Source organism: Podarcis filfolensis (genome assembly GCF_964270895.1).
Source record: "Podarcis filfolensis genome assembly, chromosome: 13".
Classification (NCBI taxonomy): Eukaryota; Metazoa; Chordata; class Lepidosauria; order Squamata; family Lacertidae; genus Podarcis; species Podarcis filfolensis.
In genome coordinates, this window is record NC_139615.1 from 50,638,433 (window position 1) to 50,656,045 (window position 17,613).

At 43.2% G+C, this 17,613-nt stretch overlaps 1 protein-coding gene across 10 annotated transcripts in view; it reads left to right on the plus strand.

Moving 5' to 3' along the window:
- The first annotated feature begins 38 nt into the window (after positions 1-38).
- Positions 39-17,613, plus strand: part of LOC310747981 (palmitoyltransferase ZDHHC11-like) — a 38,101-nt gene continuing 20,526 nt past the window's right edge. The window contains exons 1-3 of one of the 10 annotated variants that reach the window (XM_083583466.1): positions 6,105-7,087; positions 8,107-8,230; positions 15,818-15,927. In XM_083583466.1, coding sequence (XP_083439592.1) covers positions 15,910-15,927 — 18 coding nt within the window. In that variant the 5' untranslated portion in view covers positions 6,105-7,087; positions 8,107-8,230; positions 15,818-15,909. Of the gene's footprint in view, positions 238-3,257; positions 3,424-5,621; positions 5,713-6,104; positions 7,088-7,164; positions 7,601-8,106; positions 8,231-15,139; positions 15,221-15,359; positions 15,435-15,817; positions 15,928-17,613 lie in introns of those variants that run through there. The other 9 variants (XM_083583465.1, XM_083583469.1, XM_083583471.1 and 6 more) reach the window with 9 other exon arrangements.

Consider the following 17,613-nt stretch of genomic DNA (forward strand, 5'->3'; position numbering starts at 1 on the left):
TATGATAACCTTTTACTATATATGATTTTTAAAAATGCATTTATTATTATTTTTATGAAAAGTAAAGCAGCTATAACCCTGAACTTTATTACAAAACAAAGACTGTTGGCAACAGGGTTCCCACTCACATAACAGGCGACGGAGGAGAACCCAGAACAAAAGAAGATTCTTAAATTTATACCTTTTAATTTCCATACAGAACAATGAAAACGAGACGTCAGACGAGGGATTAAACATGTAAGTGGTAAGTCGGAAGAGGCAAATCCCTGATAATCGTTTGACAACACTTGGTTCGTGTTATTGTTTGGCAGGCAGTGTACACCAAGGTGGAGTAAGCAGGGGCCACCCCATGTGCCATCACGGGGGGGTGACAAAGCACCTGGTGGGAAGCACAGCCCGTCCCCTGGAGGTCCCGGCCTCCTCCCCAAAACAACACCCCCAGTGTGGACCGGCGCTGCAGGGCCCCCCTCCCTCTCCCCCCCAGCAGCCCACCCTCTTATACTCCCCACTGCTGCCCCAAATTGCAGCTGACTTTGTGTCAGCATCCCCAAGCCCTCACTCCCAGTGGCGTAGTAAGGTCAGGTGGTACAACGGCAGGGAATGCAAGAGAATGGGCTGCTCGGGGGGGGGGGGGAGAGAAGCCCCACAGCGCCAACCCGCACCAAAGGTGCCACCCTGGGAAGGGGAGCGGTCGACACCCCCCCCCCGGCTCTGGCGCCCACCTGCTTTGCCTTGCCCAGTCCATGGAGAGGCGGCCAGCTGCGAGCACCCCTGGATCACTCCCAGCTCCGCCGGCCGGCCGGCACCCACCGCACCCACCATCCCTGTCCTGGGGGCACCCAGAGGGCTAGTGGCAGGGGAAGTAGAGGCGTTTCCTCATCCTCAAAGTGCCTCTGAGTGCACGCAGCTGCTGTGTTGGCGATTCCTCAGCCGCATGCCGAACAGCCTCCTCTCTGCTTGCACCCCGCTGGTGCTGGGTTCAGGTGGTGGCGCTTTTTTGAAGACCTTCCAGACGCAGGAGACGAGGGAACGGGGGCCAAGGCACAAGGGGGTCTTCTGAATATTCTTTATCACACTGGCCTCATTCACTCTGGGCTCCAGGTCTTCTTCTTTGTTGTCGCCAGACGGGGGCCACAGACCCTTTGCAGCATCTGCAAGTGAATTATTGTGGGGTGGCCTTTGGCTGCTATTATCTTCTGGGATGCCAGGCTGCTCTTGTGGAGACCCCATGTCCTCTTCCTTTTCCTGCAGCTACTTCGCCTCCTCGGTCATGGGGCAGAGAGCTCTGGTCTTGTTCATCTGCCCATTGAAGGTGTTTTTTCTTTTTTTTTTGCACTTCCATGCTTGAAGGGCTGCTGGGGGGTCCCCAGGCCTCAGGAGGGGTACTTCTCCTGGCATCCCCAGCAGCCTCCATGCTGTCAGTGTCACAAACAGGGATTCCCTTCTTCCCTCGGCTGGTTCTGGTTCTTCAGCTGGGACTTCAGCTCCCCTCCTGCGGCCTTCTCCAAGCCCCATCAATTCCCCCTCTTTTGGGGCCACTTCCGGCCCACGTTGGCTGCTGTGAGAGGCGACGGAGGCCTGTGGTGGGTTCCCTGCCCCTTTGTGGAGGGATCTTCTTCCTGCCTGGTTGGGGGTCCCCACTCTCTCTGTCCTCCGGGCACCCGAGGGGCTGGTAACAGGGGAACTCCTCATCGGTCCCATTGCAGGGGAAGTAGCCTGTGGAAATGCCTGAGCCCCTCAGGGGTGTTTCCTCATCATGGGCATCGCCCAGGGAGTAAGCCTTGTGATCTGCTGCGGCATTTCCGGGGGCTCTGGCTCAGTAATGTCAGAAGGGAGGCCCTCATTCACTCCGGGCTCCGGGCGTTCTTCTTTGTTGTCGCCAGACGGGGGCCACAGCCCCTCCGCGGGTGAATTATTGTGGGGCGGCCCTTGGCTGCTATTATCATCTGGGATGGTGCCAGGCTGCTCTTGACTCGCAGCCTAAATTAATAAGTGAAAGAATAAGAGCTTTAATGAGCTCACAACTGAGGCAGACTGAGAACACAGAGAGAAAATGGCTGCCACTTATAAGGAGAATGAGTCACATGTCAGAGTGACTCAATGGTTAGGCCTGAATAACTTTGGTAGGCCCAAATGATTGTGCAGTCCCAGCACTTCCCCGCCTGCTTGGCTGCTTCTGCTCTCGTGTGTCTTTGTCCCATGACATCTCTTGTAGAGACCCCTCTTCCTCTTCCTCTTCCTGCAGCCATTCAGGACTTAGTAGATCTGTACAACGTGGTCTTGGGGTCTCCTTCTTGCTTTCGCCTTCCTCCTCCGGAGGCTGCCTGTTGGTCCTCTCGCCATTTCCCCAGCCATTAATCTTCAGACTTTGCTGATTGTCACTCCCACTTTCTCGCTGTCTAATATGTCGTGATTTTTAAAATAAATTTAGACACCAGTTTTTCCGATTCTGTCGCAGCTAAGCCACCCAAGGGCTCTTGAGCCAAGGCTGGGCCTCAACTGCCAAGTGAGGCTGGGATTCTGAGCTGATGTCACAGACTGGTTCCGATCAGGCCATTTCCTCGAAGCGGGGGACCTGTTTCCCCTGAGGGTGACTGCTTAACACACACCCCAAGAGAAAAAGGAGAAAAGCAGAGAAATCTTTTAGTTCTGTAGCAAGAAAGAAGGAGTGCCAGGAGTTTTCTTTCCCCTGCCTTCCTCCACTGCAACACCTTTTCTTCATTATTATTATTATTATTAAAGTTTTTTTCAAGTTACATTTTCCATAGGTCAGTTTCATTTGTTGAGACCTTAGGGTTACATTAGGAAGAAGAGGGGGGAAGAGGTGGAGGGGGCCGGGGGGGGTCAGGAGGCGAGGTTTCTATTTTGCTTCATGTATGTGTGGGGTTTTGTGTCAGCATCGCTTGTGTGGGTTCTCTTTACTATTCGCTTTTGTTCCTTTGGTGGTGAGAGAAATTGGGGCTGGCCTAGGGTGCGGTTGCTTGTTTGTGATTGGCTGTGGTGAACTTTGTTTTCATGTGTGAGTAGGGTGGGTGGGTGTTTTTGAATCGGGTGAAGCCATGTTGATCCGCATGCTGTTGGCGCTGCGGCCTTTGCCCAATCCTTGGGGATACCTTTGTATTGGGGGAGAGAAAGGGATAGCAGGTTCACCAGGAAGAAAGCCTGGAGGCGGAGCCTGCCTGATTTTGCGGCTCAGCCCAGAGGTTTTTGTCAGTTAGTTCGTTGGTTCTTTTGTGGTGGGGGGAGATAGAGGAGTCAGTCAGAGACAGGGACAAGACTGAGAGGGAATAGAGTGACAGCGTTTAGAATATCTTTTAAAACTTGTTTGTGTTTGAAATAAACTTTAATCTTCATTGTTAACTCTAACTGACTGAGACTCAATACTTCACTGGGGAACCCTGGGATTTCCCCCACAAAATTGGTGTAAGCGGAAGGATAAAGTAATAATAATAATAATAATAATAATAATAATAATAATAATAATAATTTATTATTTGTATCCCGCCCATCTGGCTGGGTTTCCCCAGCCACTCTGGGCAGCTTCCAACAAAGACCAAAAATACACTAGGATGTCACACATTAAAAACCTCCCTGAACAGGGCTGCCTTCAGATGTCTTCTGAATGTCAGGTAGTTGTTTATCTCTTTGACATCTGCTGGGAGGGCGTTCCACAGGGCAGGGGCCACCACCGAGAAGGCCCTCTGCCTGGTTCCCCGTAACTTGGCTTCTCGCAATGAGGGAACCACCAGAAGGCCCTCGGCGCTGGAGTGGTGTACAGGTCAATAGTCCGTGAAACAACCGGGGGTCTCTGTACGAACGCCACGGGCGGGTTCTTGTCATTGTCTTGTTGGGCTATGTATGTGATAAAGGGGAGCCATACAGGGGTGAAGGTATCTTCTTCTATTTGTCCCCGTGTCAGTTTCAGTTTATGTTTTCTAGTAAGGCTGTTTCCCAGACTATTTAGTTCATGCTTACTCCTGACAGGTCTTTCCAGTGTCTGGCTATGATGTTTCTGGCTGCTGATAGTAGGTGAGTTATGAGTTCCTTGTGATATGAGTGGGCATTATTCTCTTGGAATATGTTTAGTAGGGCCAGTTCTGGCGTGGTTCCTAATACTTGCTTAGTTATTTGACACATTTCTTGTGATAATAATAATAATAATAATAATAATAATAATAATAATTTATTATTTATACCCTGCCCATCTGGCTGGACCTCCCCAGCCACTCTGGGCGGCTTCCAACAAAACATTAAAATCCAGTAATCCATCAAACATTAAAAGCATCCCTAAACAGGGCTGCCTTCAGATGTCTTCTAAAAGACTGGTAGTAGTTGTTCTCTTTGCCATCTGGTGGGAGGGCGTCCACAGGGCAGGTGCCACTACCGAGAAGGCCCTCTGCCCGGTTCCCTGTAACTTGGCTTCTCGCATGACTGTTGTCCAGAATAGTTGGATTTTGGGGCATTCCCATCACATGTGGAGGTATGTGCCTGTGGAGGTGCACCCTCTCCAGCATTTTGGTGAGGTTCCTGGGCGTATTAGCGCTAATTTCCTTGGTGTTAGTTACCACCTGTAGGTGAGTTTCAGAGTGAGTTCTCTCCTTCTCATTGATATGGATTTAAAGGAGGGTTTAGACCACATTCTGGTCCACTGAGTGGAGTTAATCTCATAGCCTATGTCATTTTCCCATTTGTTTTATTATGGCTGGGGGGTATGGGGTTTTGGAGTAATATTTTGTATATTGCGGATACCATCCCTTTGCCGTGTTCCTTTGTTGTTTCAAAGGTTGTCAGGGGCCTAGTTGCTGCTGATTTTACTACTGGATTGTTTAAGAGGGCATGTAATTGGTGGTGTGTTAGCCAGGGCAATTGGGTGTCCTCTGGTTTGTTTTGTATTTCTTGTGTTGACAAGGGTTTGTTATTTTTATAAAAGTCTGTTAGGCGATATAGGCCTTTGGTTTGCCAGGTTTTTATTTGGAGGTTTTGTGCTGCGTGATGGAATAGTGGGTGGTGTGCCAGGGGAATTAGTGGGGATGGTGTTGGGGACAGTTAGTCTATTTCTGTTTTCCATGCTTTGAGCATGGTCTGTGTGTACCTGGTGAGTGTTGTGGGAATTTTCCTTAGTTTGTTTGGAAGGAGTGGGTATGCTGTGGTGCAGGTATTTTCAATTGTGTCCCTCTCTAGGTGTATCCATTGTTTTGTCTCATCTTCTAGTATATAGGGGATTATGTGGCATATTTGGTTGGCAATGTAATATGCTTCTATGTTGGGGATTCCCCATTCTCCCTCTGAGGAGGGGAGGTGCAGATATTTGGGGCTTATTCTTGGTTTTTTGTATGAGAAGATAAATAAGTGTAGTTTTTTCTGCCATTTTCAGAGTTGGGTTGGGGGATCCAGATTGGGAGGGTTTGGAATAGGTAGGTTAGTTTTGGGAGGGTGATCATTTTGATCATGGTTATTTTGTCTGAGAGAGTGAAGTTCGTGTTGTTCCATCTCTTTAGGTCTTTGTTAATTTGCCCCCACAAGGGGTTGCAGTTGTTCTCTAGAGCTTCCACTTTGGAGGTTAGATTGTTGATTAATATCTGCAGGGGAGCCGCTGTGGCCTTCAATATTTCTGCTAATCTCATTTCCATTTCCCTCAGATCTCATTTCGTTGTTGGGTGGTCATCATCTTGAAGGGGTGCTGTGGTCTCAGCACTGTTTGCCATCTCCCTGGTTGGTGTTATCTCGCTCTCCCATATGGTTTTGGTTGGGATCTGCTTGGCGTCCTTTTGGAGTGGGGTGTGTTATGGTTGGGAGTTGTGGTGATGGTTGTTCCTGGGTGTTGTTGGGTTGCTGAGCTGGACAGGCGTTGTTGACTGATGGCTTTTACAGAGTGTTGGAATTAGGCGGTCATTTTTGTCGCATCTGGCCTGTGTTTTAAGGGCTTCTCTGGGGTTTTCCTAGATGCCTCAGTGGCGTTATTGAAGCAGGGAATAGACAAGTAGACAGACAAGTGGACTAACATACAATCAGTTAATATAAAAGTGGTAACAGGTTGAGATGTAAGAGACCGGGGGTGGGGCCAGGGGGAAGATGAGGGGGTTATTTGTGGATATCCCTGTGATGTATATGATTTTCTCAAGGACTTTCTAATTATTAGCACCCGCCAAATTCACAAATGATAAACTGATCATCTGTTCTGGGAGGAAGGGAGAAGGGAAGGGGAACAGGAGAAGTTATGTGCTATGTTTATAATTTGCTGAAAACCAATAAAACTTAACACACCGATACAGTATGGATGTGACATTTTAAATGCAACCTGGTACTGTACATACCAACCTGTCTTCAGTACAGAATTGCATGAAGGATTATTAGATGGGGGGGAAAGTCCTGGATCTGCAGTTGTTGACATGGGAATTATTTATTACTTTTTTGTAAATTATCTTTATTGAGTTTTCTTACACTTGGAAGATTGAACCCCGTCACACATTGAGTAGCTGTGCAAGCAATTATAAATCACAATAACTGATTCCAAAATATAACCATAGGGCTGTGAGTTTGTAGAGGAGCCTACCTTTTAGCAACAGGCTGTGGAAAGTGAGCCTCTTTCGATTCCTGGAAAAGTGGAAAGGCACACGTTTTAAGTGTTGCGCTGTTAAGGTTTGTGTAGTTTGCTGCCTTCCCAGCTGTGTGATGTCATTTAGCCCAAAGTCAAACATTATGAAGTCAGCAGTGAGGTCAATGCACTCTCAGTGGGAAGTGACCCTTCCAGTGCCTTTGATTTCCATTTCATTTCTGTGGGACACAGCAAAGTAATCGCGATATTGGAGGGAAAAGGAAGAAGGGCACAACGGAGAGAAAAGCGACCCAAGAGAACACAGCAGAAGAGAATGATATAACCAAAGCTCCGATAGATATCTTAAAGTGGCGTTTTGTGATTAACTTGTGGAGCTCAGTGAAAAATACCGCCTGTCTGTGTTTGAGGAAGGGAATCTCTCTGAATAAAACTGAAGGAAATTAGTATTTCTAATTTCTAAATTCTGTTAGTATGGCTGGGAATCAGAGGACTGGCGGTTCTCTTCTTTGCTTAGGAAAATGCCATAATGTGGTAAGAAGCACAGTTAAAAGTGCTACTTTTGCTGTAGGCACTTTTTATTATCAAGGTAACTGTAGAGATTTTTGAAATAGCAAGTGGCTTATAAATGCTTGTAAGTAAAAACAAATATTTTCCTCAATCTAATTTTGAAAGATCTTCATTTTTATTAATGCAAAATAACTGCCATGCAGTCAAGGTGCCCAAAGTGTCGCACTCCTTCATTTTGAAAAATACCAGTATTCCCAAGTTACCCAAGGTTTGCAGGACTAGGTGGGGTGTAAAGATTGAGGAGTTTTTTAATAGGTCACAAAATGTCCTGACCATAACACCTTAAGTTATTCAGGTAACCTGGTCCCTTGTCAGTTGGTTGCCAAGGCGACCGCTCCAGTTTTCACAGCTCCAACATTCCAAAAAGAAGCAGAAACGGCCCTTCCGGACCAGATGGAGGTCTTCCAGTCACAGGTTGTTTTTATTCCACATTCAGTAAATTTTGGATACCTGGGGAGAGGAAGATTAACATTAGAGGTAGTATATAGGAGTTGCCTGGTAATAATACAGCTGGTGGGAGGATTAATTGTGTCTAGAGACTTTTTTGGATCATTATTTGACACCTGCATTTCTTTCAGTGCACTTAGAACATCATACATGTATAGAGGTTTATTATCATGTATCACTAACAGATGCCTCCAGTCCCAGAGTTAAAAGTACATAAAGTGTCAAAGAAAATAAAGGTTTTATTCATTCAGGAGGCACAAACTGTTACACGCTTCCAAATGCTCATTAAATGAAAATTCACTTAATGGAAGGCAAGGAATTAGTACCCAAGCCTCGCTATAGACGCTGCAGATTCAGATATCCAAAGAGGTGGACCTGCATATAGTAATTGTAAACAAATAAGCAGGCTTAAACTAGCCTTACTTGTTTTGTGTTTTGCTGGTCTGCCAGAAGCAATGGTGGGAGGGAGGGAAGGAGGGGAAAGAGACTGGACAAATAACAGAGCATTTGTTCCTTCCTTGTTTGCCTTTTGCAAGGTTTCAGAAGATTTTCCAAGGTCTGCTCACCAGACAAATTTCCAGTCCATGTGTTGTCACCAGATATTCCTGATATGTTACTGTGAAGCCAATATGATCGTCCTATAAACCTCATTTTATTAAAGTGAGCAGCTTTAAGAATCATTTTAGCTGAAAAGTAATACCCCAGTATTGTTACTGGGCTGATTCTGGATGAAACCCGCAGGAATTGGGAAGGGTCATAACTCAGTGGTGGAGCAAGTGTTTTGCATGCAAATGATTTCAGAGGACTTCCGGTTAGCGCCGGCGCTTAATGGCGGATCTCAACCGGAGCTCCGGGAGAGATCTGCTTCGTGGGTTCGGGTCCTGTCAGCTACGGCGAAGCGGGGACCCCTAAAAATCACAGGCGCGTTGCCTGTGAACTGGAGACTCGGCGGGCACCTTTGCGCCCCCCCGACGCTGCGAAATAGCCTTTTTAAAGGCTCCGGAGGAGCGGAGGGGTCTTGGAGCGGTGCTGAGAGTCGTCTTCACCCAGCCTGCGAAGCGAAGCCGCGTCGCCATTAGCGGAGAGCGCTGACTTCTTCCCGGGAAATTGGATTAAAAGAACAACTATCCGTGAGTAGGATTGACTGCTAAAGTAGAAATTGGACTCTAAAATTAAGAAATTGGGTACCGAGACGGATAAGCACTAAAAAGGAAGTCTGCTTTCCGTTCTGTAGCAAGATCAAAGCGAAAGGCACTCCAGCTGTAACTGCTTGAGAGGAAACTTGCGGGATTTAAGAAATCCACCACCAAAGCAAAGAACTCCCCCCCCCGAAGGCAGGAGGGGGGGGAAGAAGATTTTAAAAGTGTTTCCCTGCCAATTCAAAAGAATTGGATTAAGTATCGCTGCTCTTTAACCTGGGATCGGACTGCCGGAGAAAAGGAACCGGCTAAGGACTGTTGCTATAAGAAGATAAAAAATATCTCAAATTGACTTTGGTTACTTCCAATCTGAAACACTGTTTCTGCGGTATTACAAAGTTACTTATAGGACACTATTGACTGGGATCCCCTTGAAAAAGGAAAGAAAAATTGAAAGGGACTAGGAAACTTTTATTCCTTCTTTTTTGAAGAGTGTGGGATTACTTTGAGAAGCATAGAACTGACTCTACGCCCCCTAGAGGACCTACAAATTGTTTCAGCAACAAGTGGAGTTTAAAATTTGAGAACTTTGTTTGTGAGTTTCAAAGTCTGGGAATGACCTTGACTAAAAGACTTTGTTATGGCAGATGGTAAAGAGAAAGGGGAGTTACAAGAAACAACCTTGAGATCTGGCAGACAATACAAAATTGACACTTACATGCAAAGAAGGGCTTCTGTAACAGGAGCCTCTGGAACTATAGTGGCTGCAAAGCCAAAAGTGAAAGCAATGTCTACAGAAGAATCATTTGCTAAGGTATTGGAGAAGATAAATGACTCTTTGGAGGAACTAAAAAAGCAAGGTGCGGAGACTAAATTGCAAGTTGCTGAAACTAAAGTACAAGTTGCTGAAACAAATAAAAAAATTGAAGAAATCTCTGGGAAAATTGACCTAAATACTAAAAGTATAACTGACCTAGGGAATAAAGTGAACTCAAATGCAGAAGCAATTGGGAAATTATTGGAAGATTCATCTATAACACGAAAGATAGCCGAAGAAGCTAAGGAAATTGCAACTGCTGCGGAGGAAAAATTTCCACCAGTTTATAAGAAATTGGATGAATATGAACTGGCACTCTCTATGCAAGATATGCAACGCAAGGAGAGGAACCTGAGGATCAGACTTGTGCCGGAAAAGGAAGGAGAGAACTTGGTGGATGATCTGACAAAAGAATTTTCTGATTTTTGGAAGCAGGAGCTGAAGAAAGAAGATTTTAAGATAGAAAGTGCATTTAGATTGGGAATAAGACAGAAGAGAAATCGACCCAGAGATTGTCTTATTACCTTAAGATCAAAGGAGGAGCGAGATAAAATATTGAACCTGCACTACCAAACAGCCCTTCGAATTGAAGACTCTTTTATTGAGATCTTTAAAGACATCCCTAAGAGTATCTTGGACGCAAGAGGACATTATAAGGACCTGGTGACACTGCTGAAGAAGAACTACATACCATTCAGGTGGGAATTTCCCCAAGGCTTGTCTTTTAAATATAAGGGAAAGAAGAGAAGAATAAAGACTGTAAGTGATAAAGACAAGTTCTTGGGAGAACACGAAGAAGACCTACAGAAAGAGACTTTTCCAGGACAAGGGCATCCATCACTGGACACGAACACGGTACTACCGACAGACGAGGAACAAAAACAGGGAGCTGTAGGAGGAAGGAGTAAATAATCCCATCATGGCTCTGCAACTTCTAACCTGGAATTGTAATGGCTTAAATATTCCCAGGAAGAGAAAAAGTATATTTCATGCCTTAAAGAAAGACCAATTGGACTTGATTTGCCTACAAGAGACCCACGTGACAAGAGCACACAGAAAATTATTAATAAATAAAAGACTGGGACAGGAATTTATATCTTCAGACAGAGTAAAAAAGAGAGGAGTGGTGATCTATGCAAAAGAAAAATTGCAACCGAAACAAATCTTTAAAGACGATCAAGGAAGATATTTGGCAATTGAAATTCAATCTCAAGGAGAGAAGTATTTGATAGTGGGAATCTATGCACCAAACGAAGGGAAAGCTGAATTTTTTAAGAAGTTGCATGAAATTTTGATGGACCATATGGATTACAACTTAATTTTGATGGGAGATATGAATGGAGTGGTTTCAACAAATATGGACAAGGCACAAAGACAGGTAATAACAAAAGATGGAAGACTACCAAAGACTTTTTTTGAAATGACTGACAATATGGACTTGATTGATATTTGGAGAACAAAACACCCATTAGAAAGAGAGGGAACCTTCTTTTCTGAAGCCAAAATGACATGGACAAGGATTGACCAAATCTGGGTGACTAGCAGTATGGCTCCGAATATAAAAAAAGTAGAAATCTGCCCAAAAACTTTCTCCGACCATAATGCTGTAAAGATGGTGATGAGGCAAACAACAACTGGTTCCTTCAGATGGAGAATGAATGACACCTTATTTAGAGACGAGGAGATCTGCAAGAAGGCCCAAAAAACCTTGAAAGACTATTTTGAAATCAACTTAAGGTCTGAAGTAGAAAAAAGAATAGTATGGGACGCAAGCAAAGCCGTGATGAGAGGGTTTTTGATTCAGCAAAATACTTTAAAGAAGAGAAAGCAAAATGAGAAAAAGGAGAGAATTTTGGAAAAGATAAAAGAAGGGGAAAAACAATTAAGATCGAAGCCAAAATCCCAAGAGATTCTAAGAGAAATCAAATTTCATCAAACACAATATATGGAACTGATGAATCAAGAATTAGAGTGGAAAATTAAACAAATGAGACAAAAGACTTTTGAATCTGCTGATAAATGTGGCAAGTTACTGGCTTGGCAAATAAAGAAGAGACAAAAACTCAATACAGTAACAAATATAGAAGTGGAAGGAAAAAACATAAGCAACCCAGCGGAAATTAGGAATTGTTTTCAGAACTACTTTAGACAACTTTACACACAAGGGCCGCAAAAAGAAATGGACATACAACAGTTCCTCGAGGAAAATGGGCTGAAAAAGGTTTCGCATGAAAGTAAGATAATATTGAACCAGGAGATATCAGCACAAGAAATAGAAGATGCCATTCAAGGCATGACGCTGGGCAAATCCCCTGGACCGGATGGACTGACTTCCAAATATTACAAAGTTTTGAAGGAAGGGTTGATACAACCTTTGAAGGAAGTCTGCAATGAGATTATGGAGGGGAAAAGGGCACCTGATACGTGGAGAGAGGCCTACATTACACTTATACCAAAGACAGAGACTGAAAAGACCCAACTTAAAAACTACCGACCCATCTCGTTATTGAATGTGGATTACAAAATCTTTGCTGATATTTTGGCAAAAAGACTGAAGAGAGTTTTGATGGAGGAGATTCACGGGGACCAAGCGGGCTTTCTCCCAAAAAGGCACTTGTCGAACAATGTAAGGAATATAATTGACATTTTGGAAAAGCTGGAAGTGAACATAAACACTAAAGCTGTTTTGATATTTGTGGATGCCGAGAAAGCCTTTGACAACATTTCTTGGAGTTTTATGTTGAAGAACCTCCGGGGGATGGGGGTAGGCCAAGGGTTTGAAAATGGTATAGGTGCAATATACTCTGAACAGAAAGCCAAACTAATTGTAAATAATGTGGTTACAGAAGAGTTCAAGATTGAAAAAGGGACACGTCAGGGGTGCCCTATCTCCCCATTACTTTTTATATCGGTCCTGGAGGTTTTGCTTAATATGATTAGGAGGGACCAGTTGGTTAAAGGGATTCAGGTCGGAGCTAAACAATATAAACTGAGAGCATTCGCAGATGACTTAGTACTTACATTGCAAGAGCCAGAAGCTAGCACGAAAAGAGTTTTGGAAATAATTCAAGAGTCTGGTCAAATGGCAGGATTTAAATTGAATAAGTCTAAGACAAAGGTTTTGGAGAAAAATTTGACACAGATAGAAAAGGAAAGGTTCCAGAATGAGACAGGGTTGACTGTGGTTAAAAAAGTGAAATATTTGGGTATAAATATGACAGCTAAAAATGTGAATTTGTTTAAAGATAATTATGAAAAAATTTGGAGAGAAGTGAAAAAAGATTTGGAGATTTGGTCCAACTTGAAGCTTTCCTTGTTAGGCCGTATTGCAGCTATAAAGATGAATGTATTGCCAAGAATGTTGTTTTTGTTCCAAGCATTGCAAATAATTGATAAAATGGATTGTTTCAAGAGGTGGCAAAAAGACATATCTAAATTTGTCTGGCAGGGCAAAAAGCCCAGAATTAAATTTAAGATACTAACGGATTCAAAGGAAAGAGGGGGGTTCGCCCTGCCAGACTTTAAACTTTACTACGAAGCGGCAGCTTTTTGCTGGCTGAAAGAATGGCTACTTCTTGAAAACACAGACATTTTGGATTTGGAAGGTTTTAATAACATTTTTGGGTGGCATGCATATTTGTGGTATGACAAGGTTTAAAAATCATATTGTCAGAAAAGCACTACTAAATGTCTGGGACAGATATAAAGACTTGCTGGAAAATAAGACTCCAAGGTGGCTGTCGCCAATGGAAGCTAAGGCAGTTAAAAAGTTAAATATGGAGTCCAAGTGGCCAAGATACTGGGAAATTTTGGAAAAGGAAAGGGATAAATTGAGATTGCAGAGTTTTGAGAAATTAAAAGGGAAGGTGAGAGACTGGTTCCACTACCATCAAATAAATGAAGCGTTTAAACTGGGCAGTAAAATTGGCTTCCAGGTGGAAAAATCAAAACTGGAGACAGAACTGTTAGAACCCAGTACTAAGAATTTGTCCAAAATGTACAATCTGCTGCTGAAATGGAATACACAAGATGAAACGGTTAAATCGGTTATGATTAAATGGGCTCAGGACATTGGTCATAATATCTTGTTTGCTGATTGGGAAAAGTTGTGGACCACCGGGATAAAATTTACGGCATGTAATGCCTTAAGAGAAAACATTATGAAAATGATATATAGGTGGTACATAACCCCAGTCAAGCTTGCAAAGATTTACCATGTGCCTGACAACAAATGTTGGAAATGTAAAGAAATTGAAGGTACATTTTTTCATCTTTGGTGGACTTGCCCGAAGATTAAGGCATTCTGGGAAATGATCTATAATGAACTTAAAAAGGTATTTAAATATACTTTCCCCAAGAAACCAGAGGCCTTTCTCTTGGGTATTGTCGGCCAAGGGGTGTTAAAGACGGATATAACTTTCTTTATGTATGCTACAACAGCAGCTAGAATACTCATTGCGAAGTACTGGAAGACGCAAGAACTACCCACACTGGAAGAATGGCAGTTGAAGGTGATAGACTATATGGGCTTGGCAGAAATGACGAGCAGAATCCGAAACCAGGGAAGAGAAGCAGCGCAAGAAGAATGGAAAAAATTCAAGGACTATTTAAAGAAATATTACAAAGTTAATGAAAGTTAGAATGATGTTGGACTGGAAAGTAAATGGTTACTATTAGTAATGGTTAAGACAAGGAAAATAAGGAAGAATAGTCTAAATTTAAATTAAAATAAGGGAAGATTTGCTGAACAATCGATAAGAATTTGGAATACAGAAAGGGGAGGCATGAGGAAGTCGGGGAAGATAGGATATGAAATTAGGATATGAAATGATACATGTTTTTTGTTTTGTTTTTGTTCTTGTATGTTTATGTTTGTTGTATTGTGTTTATATGGAAAAATAAAAATATTTAAAAAAAAAAAATGCATGCAAATGATTTCAGGTCCAACCCATAGCTGTCAACTTTTCCCTTTTCTTGCGAGGAATTCTATTCGGAATAAGGGAAACGTTGACAGCTATGGTCCAACGCATAGTATCTCTAGGCAGAGGCTGGGAAAGATTTCTGCCTGAAATACTTAGGAGCTGCTGAGCAAAGTGATCCAAGGGTCTGGCTGGGTAAAAGGCAGCTTCCTATGTCCCCGAACCTCTTTTGGGGCAGCTACCTGTTGACAGGATGTGAATCACAAATGTTTAAGTGGCCCTGTTAATACCGCAGTTCACAACTTGTGTACACCGACGTAGTTCTATTAACTATAATACAACTACTCCAGAATAATATGAATTACGGGTTTCACCTCAAGATTCCAAACATTTCTCAGAGTTACTTAGGTTGGAACCCTAACTATGTAAGTCCTATTGAATTCAATGGGGCTCACTCATAAATAAGTGGGGTTGGAAAATTGAGATGGTCATAGTCCCTCAGCAGAATTAATAGGACTGAGGCTGTGATCCTATTCGCAATTACTGCGAAGCGCTGGACTGCAAATCACGTCACGGCACAAATCCTTAGCAAATACTTGCAGAAGTCAGCAATGTATATTATTTTAAAGAACGCCAAAACAAATATTTAAAAGGGTTAAAGGCTTTAAGGCCCCACAGCTCACCTGCCGTTGCTTGAGTGGAAAACTGGTGAGGAAAACACAGTCAGACTTGCTTCTGTGCCTTTAACAAAAGCTTGATCTTGGGGGGAAATCAGGTAAAGGTCTTCACAGCACTCTCTTCTAATATCTGCATAGCATGCTGTTGTTAAAGAAGTAAAGCCTGGTAAAAACAAAAGAAAAAGCTAGCAGCTCCCCCTGCCTCCAGTCATAGGTCTCCTGTTTGGAGAAGTTCATTCTGAAAATCTTGCATCAACTAATGTTTGTCTGATTTCGTATCAGAGAAGCACTCAGTAACCGGACTTTGGTGATGTGGGTATATTCTGCTATTTTGTATTAGGCAGTTCCTCTATGGTGGTGGTGGCGGCTGGCTTTTGGTTGCACAGAAATTTTATTAAAAGTTTGTTTTTCTGACAATTACCTCTAATAGGAAATCGTTTCTGTCATAATCCTGACAAACCAAAGTTTTGCAGGTAAGATGACAACTGCTTGAACCACTTCCTCTGTAGGACCCAGGAGAACCAGTGCCTTGCCAAGAAGTGGAGTGGAAACTGTTTCCATAGCTACAAAGGGAGTTGCTCTGTTAAAAAGAAACTAAGCAGTCTTTCTAAAAGTTGTTAAAGGCCATGCTGACAGAGACAGACCCTTTAAATGCCCAACTTTCTGGTAATACTACATGACATTTTGACCCACAGGGGGAAAGATCCCACCGGAGTTGCAGAGCTCATCCAAGCCTCTTTCTGCACGGCCCTGGGAAGCGAGGGAGAAGCAGCCTGGCCAGGAGAACATGCTGAACATCGCAGACGTAAGTCAAAAGGGAGAAATTATCCTGAACTTTGGGCTTTTCACTGAATTACTGGCACTTTATACTGAGGCTCTCTTAAGACAGAAGCAGAAGAATTAGCATTGTACCAATTATTTCTGCAAGTAAGCAAGGGAGACTGAAGGCAGAAATTTGGGGAAATCCTGCTTTACTTCATCAACAAATATGTTTCACTCAGTAGCTGCTCACTTATAAACTTTATAAACTGCTCACTTATAAACTTAGTTACTCTGAAACATTACCATCTGTTTGTGGGCAGATACTGACATTTCCCAGCTTTTCCATATATTTCAACCATCAAGGAATACTCTCACATCAGCTTGCTCGCTAGGAAACAGAAGCTACACATGTTACAGAGGATTCTGATAACAGATATACTAGGAGGGGTTAATATGCTGAAATAGCTGCCTTTTCAGTTACATTTTTTAAAAAAATTGTGAGCTTCCATTACAAATACCTGAGGAGTATCTGCACTTTCCTTAATGGTTTACCATGCTAAACTGCAGGTAACTTTTCTTCCATACCAAGTTACTAGCAAAGGTTATGCAACTGACCCCGGGATACTTTTAAAGGTAAGAAGGTGCCTCTTGGTAAGATTCCACAAAGAACTAGAGAAAATTCTCCCAATAGGGCTTTCTTTTCCTTTCATTCTCTCAACAGTGAAAAAATCCCCTTTCTGGGAAATAACACCTTCCCTCCAGAAAGACGAGTTCCCAGGGCAGCTTACAGAGTCAGAATACAATAAGTATGCAACATAACGTACAAAAAGTAGAAGTAGAATAGAAAAATAGCACAAAAAGCTTCAGAAAAGGTACAAACAAGCTAAGATACAAAGGGCTGTGGAAAATAAAAGTGTGTTTGAAAACCAAGTCGGTGTCAGACAAACCTCCAGAACAGAGGTGCAGGATTACATTTCAGTTTTTAAAAGCAGTTAGTGAGTGTTGCAGTCGCTGTAGTTAAGAAACAAAAATGAAGTGCCTTGGAGTGCGGGCTTTGTACTGAAACTGTCATTCAAGAGAACAAAACGCTTCCTTGCATTTGGCTGTAACAACAGTCAATAACTTCCTCCATGCTCTTAAGAGAAAGACATAAGCTAAATGATCATCATATTTGACTACTTGTATGAGTTTGAAAGAGCCCTTAATTGGGGCAGAGCTGATGGCTTAATCTTCCCATAACTGAGGAATGTATGACTGACCCTTTCTAAGATTCTGTAGTGTTCTCATCTCTTGTGTTCATAATAACTCTGGATCTTTTTTTGAGGGGGGGAGATAAATCATGCATCATCAGCACTTGTGCAACTGCCTGCCAGATTCTTGTATACGGAAACTGAAATGGCATCTTGGGGTGGAAGTGGAGTTGAGTGCTGGACTCCCTAAAATGTCTGGTGCTTATAGCACACCAACAGTCACCTGCCAAGTTCCAGTTAAACCACTTTACTCAGAACTGGCCTGTTACCTGTTTCAGTGCTGACCAGAGTCAAAGTATTTCACCTTTCCTGATGTTTAACCATGATGTGAGGGCATTTTTCACCTCTGAACACCGCATGTTTGGGCACAGCTATGTGGTGTCAGTTAATGTGAGGCATCAAGACTACAGTGGTACCTCAGGTTAAGAACTTAATTCATTCCGGAGGTCTGTTCTTAACCTGAAACTGTTCTCAACCTG